This window comes from Trichomycterus rosablanca, chromosome 1 (assembly GCF_030014385.1).
Source record: "Trichomycterus rosablanca isolate fTriRos1 chromosome 1, fTriRos1.hap1, whole genome shotgun sequence".
Classification (NCBI taxonomy): domain Eukaryota; kingdom Metazoa; phylum Chordata; class Actinopteri; order Siluriformes; family Trichomycteridae; genus Trichomycterus; species Trichomycterus rosablanca.
The window spans coordinates 69,198,529-69,214,434 of record NC_085988.1 but is presented as its reverse complement, the minus strand read 5'-3'; the positions used below and the strand labels follow the sequence as shown (position 1 = coordinate 69,214,434).

The 15,906-nt window shown below is 37.9% G+C and overlaps 1 protein-coding gene across 1 annotated transcript in view; it reads left to right on the top strand.

Annotated features, from left to right (window-relative positions):
• braf (B-Raf proto-oncogene, serine/threonine kinase) overlaps nt 1-10,344 on the top strand; it is a 31,865-nt gene extending 21,521 nt beyond the window's left edge. The window contains exons 11-19 of the mRNA XM_062995837.1: nt 33-150; nt 443-527; nt 2,188-2,364; nt 2,475-2,521; nt 2,854-2,972; nt 4,797-4,928; nt 6,412-6,546; nt 9,070-9,223; nt 9,341-10,344. Of these exons, the coding sequence (XP_062851907.1) occupies nt 33-150; nt 443-527; nt 2,188-2,364; nt 2,475-2,521; nt 2,854-2,972; nt 4,797-4,928; nt 6,412-6,546; nt 9,070-9,223; nt 9,341-9,363 (990 nt within the window). The 3' untranslated portion in view covers nt 9,364-10,344. The remainder of the gene's footprint in view (nt 1-32; nt 151-442; nt 528-2,187; nt 2,365-2,474; nt 2,522-2,853; nt 2,973-4,796; nt 4,929-6,411; nt 6,547-9,069; nt 9,224-9,340) is intronic.
• Nucleotides 10,345-15,906: the final 5,562 nt, after the last annotated feature.

Sequence of the window (15,906 nt, the reverse complement as noted above, 5' to 3'; positions counted from 1 at the left end):
TATGTTTTATTAATTGGGGTTTCCTCTGGTAGAAAACACTGGGCCGACGAGACTCCAGTGATGACTGGGAGATTCCAGAGGGACAGATTACTCTAGGCCAGCGGATAGGATCTGGCTCTTTTGGGACAGTCTACAAAGGAAAGTGGCATGGTATGTCTTTATAAACTTCAAGTTCAGAAGTCCGGAAATTATAAAACAAGATATGGCAGTTATCAACATTTACACCACTGTTATGTACTCAACCTCAGATATTCCCCTTTACTTAATGTATGTATTGCAAAAATGTTTGGTAGAGCAAAGAAAAAGAGAACTAACTATATATAGGTACCATGTATCATGCTCTGTGTGTTGTGTATTGTACACAGAGATGTAAATCTTTCAGATGTGGATTCCTAAGTTTGCTTTTCAAACTTAGTGGTCAGTACATGTTTTGTCCTTACAGGTGACGTGGCAGTTAAGATGTTAAATGTCACTGCTCCCACTCCTCAGCAATTACAGGCCTTTAAGAATGAAGTGGGGGTCCTCAGGTAAGGAACGCATGTTCACTTTGAATACAAAACATGTTAAATTGACATTAGTAGTACAGACCTCATTTCCAGAAGAGCTGATATACTTTCTAAATGCAATAAAAACAGAAATCTGTAATTTTTTAATTTACTTAAACTGTTAACAGACAAAAAATTTAAATCGATGCCTGCAACACACTCAAAAAAGTTGGGACAGAGGTATGTTTACCTCTGGGTCATATCACCTTTTTTAAATTATACTTTTTAGTAGTTTGGGAATTGAAGATACTAATTAATGTAGTTTTGCTCATTTTTGTGAAAACACAAGACTTTAGCTGCTTGTATAACCTTTGTCTTATTTTGCCTCTGTTCCAACATTGTACTTTTAAAGTTCAAGCTTTTTATCCATTTACAGCTTTACATTTTTACTACATTTTACTTTTCTGAAAATGGGTTTTGTAAAAGTGCATGATGAAAACATCACTGTAAAAAGTCTTGCACAGTGTTCTGATAAATAAAAAGTATCCCAACTGCCGATCTTTGGATTATTTGGGACTGGCTTCCAATATGGTGACAATTACCAATCGACCACTCAACTTTCTTCAATTGCTCCAATGTTCAGATCTGATGTTTGTGTGCCTATTGCAGGTGCTTATAAGGAACCTAGTCACCTCACCAGTATTAAAATGTTTTGCAAATTGAGCCACAGTAGCCCTTCTCTTGGTCCCTGCCGTGCCCTGATCTGAGTCCTGGCTGTCCAACAACCTGTCGGCAGTTTGTGGCTTTTCCCCCTTTGCACCACAGTTGGCGGATTCTCACCTGCCTGTGAGGACCCATAGCTGTTTAAGAGATACGTCAACCCACTCATCTGGCCTTTATGAGGTCTTAAGTCTTCTTGCTGCCCAGATTTGCTTTGTGTTTTTACCAACATATTTCTGATATGTACACTGCCTGGCCAAAAAGTTGCACATGTTAATATTACCTTGAACCACTCTAAACCTTGATTACAGGTTGCATTTGCCATGTCATTGTTTTGACAGTTTTATGCAATATCACAACATTTCATTCCATTCAGTGTTGCATTAGTTTTTGGCTGGGATTTTGTATTGATGATGAGTTAAATTTCTCTCCCAGAGCCTTTCAGTTGTGTTAAGGTCAGGACTGGTGGTCAATGCATGTGTAAAAAGGAGTCCTCATGCTCCCTGAACGAACCACAATTTGAGCCATAGAGTGGGCACGATGCATAATGGGTACATTGCTTCACACGCTTTCCTTCTTATCCTGATGAACCCATTGTTATGCTCCTTTAGCAAATAAAAAGTTGGTTCTTCTCCTCCCAGACAATGAACAAATAACTGATAAAATACATGAGGGCAGTATTTCACATTCGTTAAATAAAGTGAGACCCACCATGCTTACCCCTCACTTTTTTACTTTTTGTTTGCGTAATGTTAAGTTTCTGAATAACATTTTGTTGTTGCCTGCCATTTTCCCCTGTCACTGTACAATATTTGCTTTCTTTAAAAATAGTTGACTTTCAGCTATTTTTTGTATCATGTAAATTATTTGTATCAAATAATTTTAATGCTGTTGTTTGAAAAGGCAAACAAGTATTTCCTTTTTTCACACCTTGGTTTTCTCCCCCACATGTCCCTTACAACTCAGTCTGTCTTGTTTTCAGGAAAACCCGACATGTCAATATCCTGCTCTTCATGGGCTACACCACTAAACCACAGCTGGCTATTGTCACGCAGTGGTGTGAAGGCTCCAGTCTTTACCATCACCTGCACATCATCGAGACCAAGTTTGAGATGATCAAACTGATCGACATTGCCCGTCAGACAGCACAGGGCATGGAGTAAGTTCCTGAAGCTCAAGAGTGAAAGACGTGCAAGATTCTAACATTTAACTAGTAATATTGGCAAATGTTTTTATGTCCTGTTATGACTCTATACTTGTTCTCTGCAGCTATCTGCACGCCAAGTCCATCATCCACAGGGATCTGAAGAGCAACAGTATCCTTTCTAAACAGCATACCGGTTATTTACTAGGCGTGTTTATTTAATCAAACAGAAAATGATTTTAATCATAAACATTATGCCTGTTTTCTATTTTCTATTTTTTCTCCCAATCTAGTCACATCCAATTACCCAATGATATCCAGTCATCTGACAGCATCATCTGAGTTGAGATTCAAACTTGAGAGCTTAAGATCTCAGGACTGGTGGACTAGCATATTTAACAGCTGCACTTTTTTGATCAAATTATGCAGCAGGACTAAAAGATAATAAGATGATAAACCCATCTGCGTTTAGAATTTGTGAACTTTAACATCACCTCTCTCCAGATATCTTCTTGCATGAAGATCTGACAGTTAAGATTGGTGATTTTGGTCTCGCTACAGTAAAATCACGCTGGAGTGGATCACACCAGTTTGAGCAGCTGTCTGGCTCAATCCTGTGGATGGTAAGTACACCAGTAAGATTCATACAAAATAAAAGCCTAAAAAAGTAAATGAATGATGCAGTATTTTAAATTAGCATAATATTTTGTCAATACTGTAATGTCACATTCAACCCCATAAAATTGCTGATCTTGGGGCGGCAAGGTGGCTCAGTGGGTAGCACTGTCGCCTCACAGCAGAAGGTCCTGGGTTCGATCCTCAGGTGGAGAGGTCCGAGTCCCTTCTGTGTGGAGTTTGCATGGGTTTATTCCGGGAGCTCCGGTTTCCTCCCACAGTCCAAAGATATGCAAGTGAGGTGAATTGGAGGTACAACATTGTCCATGACTGTGTTTGACATTAAACTCGTAAACTGATGAATCTTGTGTAACAAGTAACTACCGTGTCTGTCATGAATGTAACCAAAGTGTAAAACATGATGTTAAAATCCTAATAATTAAATAAAATAAATAAATTTGCTGATCTTAAATTCTATTGCTTTTAAAGCATTGAAAACTCAATAACAACCCTTAATTTGCTGCAGCAGTGATGCGTTGCAACCATGCTAAACACTAAAGCTCTGTATAAAATTTGTTGTATAGAAATTGATTTCACCAAAAGGGCAGTGGGTAAAATGAGTTGTCCAAGACGAGAAATTTCCAGACGTTTAAGTCTTTTAATAATGCAGCAGCAAACCTGCCTGACGATGAGATACGCCCATAATTTTATACAGAGGCCTTAGCAATCTCATCAGGGCAATGAAGAAAACACTTACAGAAGGACCTGGTGAAGGCTGGGACAAATGTGTCAGTGGAAACAATACAAAGATCATTTAACAGACAAGGACTTCATGGCTGGAATTCACCACGCACGCGTTACCAAGAAGCACAGGGTGGGTCGACTGGAATATGCTAGAAGGTATTTGGGTAGGCCTGCAGAGTTCTGGGACACAGTGATGAATCGAACTGGAAATGTTTGGCTTTTTGAATGTTTAAACACAGGTTTTTGTTGTGGAAATGCTGCTAATACTCCCAGCAGAACATTTATTTACGTATATTTGTATGGTGATAATGTTCTCATCTTTTGCACATTAGTGTAGTAGTGTTCTGTAAACAATTATTTAGTATGATGTCCTTGCTTTTTGAAACTATGAATTCTGTGCTTTCTAAAAGAATCTCACTAGTGCATCTTTTACTATACTAGCCTTGGTTAGATCTAAATAATAAACAAATTCCTAATACGGTGAACTGACAAACACTTTCTACAAGAGATCAGCAGTTTTATAAACACTCCCTTTCAGAGTGTTTCAGTCTGCTTTTTAAAGTCACTAGATGACCTTTATGATGGCCTAGAGCCCAGAAGAACTTATTCAACTCCTCTGCCTGAGCTAAAGTCAGAATTGCACAGCTTACCACCTTGTATGATTTCGACCTGTAAATTCAGCTCACAGTAAGACCAGGTACAGTAGGGGTGTGTTTCTTCTCTAAGACAACTGACATTCGTGACATCTTAATGTGTAATGAGCAATTGGGCTGCAATTAATGACTGGAGATCAAGTTGAATTGACAGGATGTAAGTTTTTATAGTTAGTGACAACATATCCTAGCACAGCACTAACTGGTATTGTATATTGCGGGCCATATTTGAACTGCATGGCAATTTGTAAAATGTTTGTACTGCTCCATCCTTATTTTAGAGAAATCTTTATTAGTTTAGTCAATCATATAATAAACCAGTATCAGTGTCACACGCGTTCAATACAAATTTCAGTTCAGTGTTTATCTTCTAAATTGGTCGGACATAGGAAACAGAATGGTTTTCTTAATTAGTGACCTGTATGTTTTGTTCAGGCTCCTGAGGTGATCCGGCTGCAGGATAAGAACCCATACAGCTTTCAGTCAGATGTCTATGCCTTTGGCATTGTGCTGTATGAGCTGATGTCAGGGGCATTACCTTACTCTAACATCAACAACAGAGACCAGGTGAGAGGCTTTTTACAACTCAAGAATCATAGGTGTTTTTATTTACATCAATAACTGTTTCTATTTATCTAACTGAGTATACGCTGCTTAACCAGTTAACCCATAACTGTCAGAAAAGCCATTGTTCAATTATTGATGTCAGTTAAAATGCCATTTAAATTCAAATTCATGACTGATTTCGGTTCAGAGCAGAGCTGCACATCTGGTCAGAGAGTGCTGATTTGTAATGCACTTTCACCCATCCTCATTGAGTGCCAATGCATTCCAAGATTATAACTTGAACACACATACTTTTCTTATTTATTTATTTTATTTTAAAAATAAATGTCCTAATACTGTTTGTTCAGTATTAGATGACACTGAAATCACAGACAGTTTTGTGTCAGTATGGAGTCTGACTGCATGTTGAACTCTGCACGAGGACCTGCGTGTAACATTTTCTCTTTACTGAAATTACGTGGATATTCTGCATCATATCCCAGTACAAAGGTAGAAGTCTGCCGCTCATCTTATAATAAATACACTAATGCTGTCAGGAATAGCTTTATGCCTAGTTCACACTACACGTTTTTTGCCCTGATTTTAACTCGCCGACTGGTCGGCACTAGATTTGCCGGCTCGGGAGCAACTCGGCGTTCGCTCTGCGATCGAAACTGGGCTCTCAATCGCTGTGTCTGAACTGCTCAACAACTCAATCCGCTCGGCCGAGTGCTCGGCGTCTAAAGATAATTATCTAGCTTGCTAGATATCTGGATATGAGTCGGCCGACTGGCAATGAGTGCGGTGTCGAACAGCCAATGATAACGCAAGATATGGGGTGAGGGGAAACGCAGGGGAGGAGTTGTAAAAAGGTGGGACAGGGACACACACAAGTTTTACAGAATTTCTGACCTTATCGTTCCCTACAAAACATAACACCAATGTTGAATTGCAAAAAATATTTATTAACCTCCAACTTACTACAGAACAAACAATCCAAATCCACTCAGATTCCTTTATTTGTCCTACTTGCTTTTATGCTGCACATCAGCGCACAAGCTTTGATCACTCGCTACTTGTTGACGTGCATTTTTGGACGTGGTATCATTAAACCCCTCGTCATTTCTCGCGTTTGTTTTCATGACAAAACGTAGTTTGGGAGACCAGAGAAGCTCACCTGCGATTCCAGTTGGTGATAGATCGTGTAGTGTGAAACCCGCTATCGCCGATCAGTCGTGTAGTGTGAAAGCCACAACAACTTGAAAGACCACATTACAAGAGATCCAGTTGTGTAGTGTGAACTATACAGCGACCTGACAACTTGGAAAGTCGTGTAGTGTTAACTTCGGTGTAGTGTGACAGTCGGTTATCGGTTTAAAAGAACTGGCGAAATCTGCAGCCCCAATCACCAGTATGTCCGAATGTATTATTAACACTGCAGACGTCTACACGTTTATAATGTATTTTATGCCACTATTGACTGAAGGTCTTAATTCTTTCGTAGATTATCTTCATGGTGGGCCGAGGTTACCTCAGTGCAGACATTAGCAAAGTGCGCAGCAACTGCCCCAAAGCAATGAAGAGACTAATGGCTGACTGCTTAAAGAAGAAAAGAGAAGAGCGTCCTCTTTTCCCTCAGGTAATTAAGTATGGTAGATTCATGCGTGATTAAAAGTATGTGGACAACTCATTATGAGTTTTTCGAATATCCTCTCCCAAAACCATGGGAGTAGATCCTGGGTTCGATTCCCAGGTGGCGCGGTCCGGGTCCTTTGTGTGGAGTTTGCATGTTCTCCCTGTGTCTACGTGGGTTCCTCCTGAAGTTCGGGTTTCCTCCCACAGTCCGAAGACATGCAAGTGAGGTGAATTGGAGATACAAAATTGTTCATCACTGTGTCTGACATTAAAGACTTGAACTGATGAATCATGTGTAACAGAATCTGAATCTTTATTTTCGCAAAGTACCAGGTGTACAAGGAATTTCTTTTGGTGCTGGTGTCAACATATAAACATCTAATTAAATAATAGAAAGTTGTACTATATATAAACATAGAATAAAAAAATATAACAGCAACAACAACAGTATAGCATCCAATGAAGTGTGCAATACAGATGTATAGTACAGTACACTGCCAGACTTCAAGTATAAAAAAAATTGTGCAATAGATATTCAAGTAAAAAGGTGCAAATGTGCATACGAAACAATGTGGATGGCACGTGTGATGTGCAGCATGTTTGTTGAAGTCCGTGTGCGATTTTTAAAGCAGTGAGGACAATTTACCCGTCCTGTCATGAATGCAATCAAAGTGTGTAAAACATGACATTAAAATCCTAATAAATTAATAATATGAAGTCCCCCTGCTTCCCCACAAACAACTTTCCTCTCCCTGCTGTGCCTATAACAGCCTCCATTCTTCTGGGTGTCAGTCAAAAAAGTGTTTGTAAGCACAATTACTGCTGTTGGACAAGAAGGCCTGGCTCGTGTTTAATAGGAACAAGGTCAGGACTTTGTGCAGGACACTGGGGTTCCCCAGATTAGGGATTTCCAATATTACAAAGCATTTGTTTATTTTATACAATTGATTTAGCCACATCCACTGCAAACAAGTGTATAAAACACCCAAACTCAATAATTACAAGTGGTGTCCACATACTTTTGGCCATAAAGTATACATGTTAAAATGTATGCCATACAATGTCTGGTAGTTTAAAGACCAGTGCATGATGAAAGTATTATAAGAAATAGAGAGTGGTAACTGGTTATCATACATTATCATACAACTTACACCCCAGGCAGAACACACTTCTGCTCCCATGTTACAATGCTGCAATTTCAAAAGCAGCACCTAATTAGAAAATAATAGTTTTTGGGCCATCAATCCAAAGGTTGAGTGTTTGAGGTTGAGGCCCTTAACCCGCTCTGCTCCAGGGGCAGGTACAATTGTTAACCCTGCGCTCTGACCCCAACTTCCAAACAAGCTGGGATAAGCTAAGAAAGAATTTCGTTGTATTGTATGTCTGTATATGTATATATTCTACCTATACCATAATGCAGTCAGTGTAATCCTGGCCTTTTAGCACCACATCACCATTCCTGACCATGCCTTGGTTCCAGGTGAATCACAATGCTCTCAGCTTTCATTCACCTGCTTCATGTCTTCTCCAGCTCATAGTTCAGGTTATAATCTTGCTACTGATCTGTGCCCACCACAAGATGGCACCAAAGTATATTAAATAGCTTTATCTTAATAGTCCTAGCCAAGGGTTTTCGAGATACTGCCCGCTGCCATTTGTAGCCTAAATTGAAAAAAAAAAAAAAAAAAAAAAACTTGAAGGTGTGGCTCGCACTAAGGTACTCTACTAAATTCCTGTTGATCCTATTCAATAATAATGCATTTGTCAAACCTATAAGACCATTGTTGCATCCCATTGTGTCCCAGCTGACAAAAAGATTAGGAACCACTGATCTAAAAAAGTAATCTAAGAAAGATGTCTGCCTATTTTCAAACATCGAGGACTGAAATAAAAAGGTTGACTGTACATTTGTGGGGTATACTAGCACGATACTGTTGTAAAACTGCTCTAAATGGACTAAAGTATTGGGAAACCCTTTTAATTTTTCAATAAGTGTGTTTTAACTTGACTTAATTCTCGTGAGAAGCCTTTTCCTGATAAGTGGAGTCCGTTTTAAGAGCAGTGTGGGCTGAAGTATAAATTAATGCCTCTGCTTTGTTCCTTGTTTATAAATCAGTGTGAACTGTGGCCTTAAATGTATACTTAAAAAGTATCATGTGTATTTAATATCCTGCTGACTTTACAGTTTCTTCAGTTAATGCACTGGACTAGTAATCAGAAGGTTGGTGGTTCAAGCCCCACCCTTGCTGGGTAATGACGAGTGGGCCCTTAAACCTCCAATGCTCAAATTGTATCCGGTTACAATTGCAGGTCACATTGGATTAAGGTGTCTGTAAATGTAAATAAAACGCACCTTGAGTTTTCTGAAGACGTCCTGTAGAAGATGCTTTTGATAACCATCAGCAAGCTTCTGGTGCATCTCTGGTTTGATTTTTGACCACCCTAGTTGGCACAATATGTAAACCTCTGCAACTATTTTTAAAAATAAACACTTTGGCATAAAAAAGTACATTTGTTTTCCCCCCAGATCCTGGCCTCCATAGAACTGCTAGCACGATCTTTACCCAAAATCCATCGCAGCGCTTCTGAGCCGTCACTGAACCGCGCTGGCTTTCAAACAGAAGACTTCAGTCTGTATGCCTGCGCCTCGCCAAAAACACCCATCCAGGCTGGAGGTTACGGTAATCATAAACACAACATCTGTATAATTGTATGATCTGTGATCCTGGTCTTGCTTTATTCCTGCTTTTGGTAGGAACTCTCAGTGCTAAACATGTTTTATTTTTTCTTTCCTGTAGGGGAATTTTCAGCATTTAAGTAGTGATGCTGACTTTTGACTGAAGCTCACCCCTGGTCTTGTGTTCCTTCAGTGGGTTCATCTTTACTGCATAAAACAGAAAAAAACACCTAGTTTTAAAGAATGTGCTGTTGTTCCTCTCTACATGAAGAGCGATGGTATTGATGGAATTACTAAGAACATTTTTAAAAAGGGAAAAACGTCAGCCAGACACCATGACTGATTAAAAAAAACGTCACAGCCTGAAAACCTGAAAGGATGCACATAAATAGAAAAGGACATTGAGTTGCGAAACCTTGAGGATGGCAACTGAATGAAAGAAGTGGACCAATGCCAGGAGTATGAAGTCTCGCCATGAAGACTGATGATGCTGAGTATGATGCATTGCATTGCTTCAGTTAATGCACAGGATCAACACCTTTACTAATGTCATCACTTATTTTAGTAGAGTGGGTGTTCTGCACAGTGCACAGTGGGTGACGAGCAGGAATTGGTTTTAGTTGAGCCCAGTGTCAAGCCCTTTCACACAAAGCCAGGACATTACTAGGGTGCAATTACTAGTTTGGTTTTCTTCACATCTGCAGCCTTAATGCAGTTTTACACTAGTTAGTACCTTGTCAATAAAAACCTGTTCCATGATGTGGCAAATTGGAACCCCAGATGCAATGAATTAAATTACGCTTCATATGCATGAATCTTCTCCTACTACTGAGTTCTTGAGTTACTGGTACACCATATGGCCAAAAGTTTGTGGTCACCCTTCCTAATTATTAAGTCCATGTTATTGACGTTTTCATTTAAAATAAATGATATGCTTTCATTGTTGTGGAAACAGTTTAAGAAAGGCCCTTTCACTTCCAACATGATTTAGTGCACAAAGCTGGTCCAGTAAGGCAAGGTTTGGAACTCCAGTCGCCTGCACGGAGCTCTGAACCACATCTGCATTGAATGACTTTTGGAGGAATTTAAATGTCTTTGCTTGCCGTTTGATTTGGTCATGGGATGTCCAACAGTTGTGTAACCTTTAAACTCGCACATAAATACTGGAGTGTAAATCTTCTCCTTAGTGTTGACCAGTGACTGAATCTGCATCCAGACCTTCTCTAGATAGTTGTCCATGACCATGCCTGAGTACATTATGTCAAAAGTAAATTAGACCTAACTGAGGGCACTTAATGCTCCCTTTTGTATATATGACCTTACATTTTTCATTGACAGAAATGAGGTAGACAGAAATGCCCTTTTTCTTTGCCGGTTATGTACTCTTGGACTACCAGTCTCCAACTACCCTGTTGTATCTTTCCTCCACTGGTACAGACTCCACCCTGCAGAGATAAAGGAATCCCTGCGACCATCCTGCCCAACAGACCCAGTACCCAATTATGACTGTTTACGTACCTGGCTGGTCAACATTCTGATCTCAGCTTTGGCCACCAATTGTTTCCGGAAGTCTTTGGCTGGACTCACCATCTCCAAATGAAATATTTATCTTTTGTGCTCTGGTTGGGCTGATTTTGCTGTGTTTGAGAATATTCTAGAAATTCTGTCCTGGTGAAACGTGTTGACAGACTCGGTTTTGTCACTGAAACTCATGGCGAGGAAAGAACTTTTTATGGAAACTCACAAATGGTTTCAAAATATGTTCATGGTGTCACCAGTGTATTTGGTAAATAACATGTTTTAGTTTCGGTGGATTAGATGTTTAAAATAACCGAAGGTAGGATCACTTCAGAAATATAGCTTTCTAAGAAGGACTGATCCTACATCAGTAGGTTTACTTTTTGCATCCTCATTGCTGCTGCCTCACTCACTGTGAAGTAACTGTGTGTAATGTTGCATTTGCGGACACGTTCTATTCCACTTTTATTTCCTCCTGGCTTTAGACTTAAGAGACAGGCCATCCTTAGAGGTCTTTGAGGTTTGATATGTGCATCAACTGTCTTGTTCCTGTGTTGTTGTTTTTTTTTTTTTTCTTCGTTTTTTTTTTTCTTCGTTTTTTTCATTGACAGGCAGGCCTGCAGAGATTAGATTTATTTATGTAGCTTTAATTTTATTGAATTTTTTTCTCTTCACCTCTCTAAGAGGTTTATTTTTAGCCATTTGTTTTTCTGTGGTTACATAAATGGATGTTAAGCTGTGTGTCCTTTGCACTTTTGTAAAGTGGAATGATGCAAACAAGCAATTTGCCTTTTTACAGACAGAGCAGTTTTTAGAGTGTTCAAAGCATGACAGTCTCTGTTACAATGGGATTTTAATGGGGGGTGGTTATAAAAGGCAAAGCTAAAGGAATAAGGAAAATGGACAAGATCAACACCTTTTGCAAGCTGATGCAACCTTTTGCAAGATATTTCAAGGCAAACAGTGTTCTGCTTAATTGTCCACCCCACTAAATCAGTATTCAAAAAACATTTGCAGTAGTTTATAAATATATAAATAATTATAAAGAAAATCTGTTCCTTCATTTTACCAAGATCTCCTGATTTTTCTGACACCCTGCTGCCCTCTTTTTTAAAAAGGTGTGGCTGTTTTTCTTAATATGCCCTTGTCCTGGACTTAATTAAAAGTCTGGCATATTGAAATTACATAACATCGTCAAAAATTACACCGTGTATGACAAACGTAATGGCTTTTATCAGGGGGCACTGTTAACAAAACAAGCAAGTGAAGTACATGCAATTCCTGGCAACATCACTGCTAATACAGTGGAACTGCATGTCCTTCATGATTTATCTGTAGTAAATGGTGGTAATACCACAAGGCAGACCAGTTATTGGCACACGTAGAAAACACGTGCAATATGTGTAAGTCAAAAAGCCGATTTATTCACAGATTTGAAAATTATTTTAAAACCAGACTAAAACAGTATAAATGTCTTCTTTGGCTTAAATGGCTGAGGAGACAAACTACTTTTAAATGTGAAGCACTTTTTTAACAAAACTCAAATAGAGCTTCTCCTCATTCACTCTACATTCATACACTATGAAGAGTACATCAAGCTAGCTTCAAAGTATTCCTCTATGTAGCTAAAATAAAGTCTCTTAAATTCACAAATTTCATCTGTGTCATTAGTGATTCTGGCTATACAGTTTATTACCATGACGGTTATGAATTGGAACTAAACTAAATCTGAAGTGTAAGAATATGCTAGGGCATCTTTTTACCCTTACTAGAAACTTTTAGGACTGCCTTAAGTTGTACTTTATCTGTCTCATTATCACATTTGGTCACATGAACCAATCCATGTTTTTAATATTAATGTATTAATTTGTTTGCTTTTGCAATGATAAAGTGTGAGTTTATCTTGCAGAATTAATGAATTAGCTTTACTAGCTTATCACACCAGACCATTAAAGCACAATGTGGATGTCTTACTCCAGCTGCTAGTAAAGCAGTAGAATTGCATGTCCTTCATAACATTTCTGTAGGATTTCATAATGGAATCATTGGTCCAGATTTCTCCAGCATTTTATTTTCAGATATAAAACGTTAAAGATCTTATGTCAGTGCTATTTCAAAGAGGATGCTTTGAGTCTGCTTGATTCAAATGAGTGAAATATATTACATTAGTTCAATTATTGCCAGAAGTAAGTACATTAAGGACACAACTATGTTAAATAGAGATTTACGTACACATTTGAATCAAGTAAATTCAAAGCAACACTTTTCCACAACATTATACTGCATTACATAGCTTAAAAAGGTTAAAGGTTCATTCTTACTGTTGGGATTTGTTGTTGTTTTATTTGTGTACATACTGTATTTGCCTTTGTGTTGCCAGCTGGGTCAGTTTGCTGCAATCTTTCTTGACGTACAAAACTACGCACCTCACACCACAACATGTTTACAGATAAAAAGCTTCAACGATTTGTTACTTGCACTCCGTTACATATAAAGATGTTTACCCACCGTCATACTTCTATTTCAAAGAATGATTGTCATTTTGTGTGTCTTATTTTTTTTCTTAGATTATCAGTGATGATCTGCAAAACCATAAACAAAACAAAATGAATTCTAAGGACATAAAACTGTCTGGATTTGGATGTTTAAATAAACTGATTCTTGCTCTCCTCATGTTCTAGCTTAAATTATGGTTAAGCCTGGCTAAATGAAGTGAGCACTGGTGGAGTATGAGTGCTGTATTTCCTTTTGAGGTTTTCTTTATATGAATGTTACTAAAGAACGTTTTTTTCTTTTAAAGGACTGCTCTAAACATAGACAACTTTCTGTTATTTGGCTTGCAACAATACTTCCTTGTCATATCTTCCTTCTCAAACTAAGTCTGTTTCAGTTTTGCTTTTGTGCCTCCCCCAACAGCTTCCTTTATTTCTTTGCTTTGCCTGCACATTAAAGCTGTCTTACTATAAATACATTCACCTGAGAACTATCACTGAAGCTTTTGGGAGACTCATTTTCACCTGTAAATAGCTGTACAAATGAAAACACTGTCCGTTTGCTAGGAGGCATGGAGATAAACACAATGAAATGAGTTATATAATGTTTCGAATAAAGAAATAAAGGTTATGAAAAGAGATTTTGATAGATGACATTCTGAAAAATATTTCTGTGTAAAAATATTTAAGCCTGTGTAATATAAAAGGAGAAAGAGCTTAATGTATTTGTTGTGAATATCAAAAACTGATATATTAAAGAAGTGCATGAAATTCTGCTTGGATTTGTAATTGTTTTTATTTCGTTTGGACTGTTCCTAGGCTGTAAACTCCTTTTTTTGCAATTTTTTCCAATCTAATCATAGACAATTTTCCAGTTGGATTTTGCTTTCTCTACTGCTGCTGACCTCCACTTTGACCAAGGAAAGCTGTGACTAACACACGTTCCCTCTGACAGCCTAGCCATTAAAAGGTGCACTTGTCAGTGCGCTTTCAGTGCTTGTCCCATTCCCAGATAACAATAAGGAGGGTTGAGTAAGAGAGGTTATTGGACATTAAAACTTCCAAATCAGGTATGTGGACCGGAATGATCCACTGTCGCAATCTCTGAATACAGGAGTAGAAGTGTGCTTTGTAGACAAAAAGTATGGGTGCTTGACTGGCCTGCCCACAGCCCAGATTTTTCTCATATTAAAAATGTATGGTGCATCATGAAGAGGTGAATCAGACAATGGTGAACACAGACTGTTGAGCAACTGAAGTTTTGTACCAAGCAAAAATTGACTAGTTTCCACTAACAAAATTTCAACAATTAGCATCCTAAGTTCACAAATGATTAAAAAGTCTAATTACTAAAGAAGGTCCCAACTTTATTTCAGTGTGCTGGAGGCATCAAATTTGAGTATTTACAAAATAAAATGAAGTTGGTCAGTAAAAACAGTAAAATTATTTTTAGATACTTTTGTCAGTTGAAGATTTTTAGAGAATCTACAATTTAAAATGTCCCAGTATTTATTTTTTAAGAAATCTCTTAACAACAATAGTATTCTGACCCTTTGCTGTGGACCCTTGCTTCCAAAAGCTCTACAAACATTTTTTCCACTTTTTTTTACTTGATCATTGTGGTTAAGTGTAGCTGGATGGGTAAGTAACGGCATCTATGTACTGTATATTCATAATTAAATCCACAATAAAATGTGCAAAAAGTCAAGTGGTCTCGCTACTGGTGAACACAACTAGTGTTTCAACTGGCTGAATCCTAATGGTAGTCATTCAATAAATACATTATTAATATAGACTACTTATTCTTACAGCTTTCCATAAGACTTTGAAGTGTGTCTGTGGGAATTAGTGCCTATTTAGTCAAAAAATATTTGTGAGGTCATGTACTGCTCAACCTCCAAATTCTCACATTGATGTCATTTAGCAGACTTACAATAGTGACAGTGCAAGCTGTTTAATATTTAATAAAAACAAACCATTAGGTAGCAGAAATACTTCTCTATATCTCTACCTCTTTCTTTAAAAAGAAACACTTTTAGGACCATTATAGCTGCATCATCTACTAAATGTACATTTAAAAATAAAAAATACAATCACTATGCTTTTAATGCAAACTGAACACATATTAACCTTTTAAACCTTTGTTTTACTTATTTATTTTATTTTTGCTATGGCATACCACTGCCATGGTTGTTATGTTACTGTTTCCATGCCACCACAGATTTATGGCAAGATGGTCAGTACCACCCCCTTGTAACAAGTGGCAACACACACTCCTATCGTAAATGCAAAAACATCATGTGCTTGGTCACCTCAGAATATTGAAAAGTATGCACAGGACTGCAAGCATGGATTACTGCATTTGTTAATGGATGACTTTCATTTAAAGGTAAGTTAGAGAATGCATGATGCAGTTGATGCACATTTTTCCTTTTTACTAAATATTTAACTGAATATTTATTTATCTGACATATGCTTGAATTTCAAATCCTAAGATTATTAAAAACTACTGCATTGTAGCACGTATATATCCATTCTTTGCCATTTTATTAATTTAATCTGCAAAGGGTATGACACTGGAGGCATTACGTAAGTTTTAATGGTTAAAATTTGTATCTATATTGTTTCTGCTGTGTTTAATTAATTCAAATCATCGTAATTGTAAAGATTAAAATGT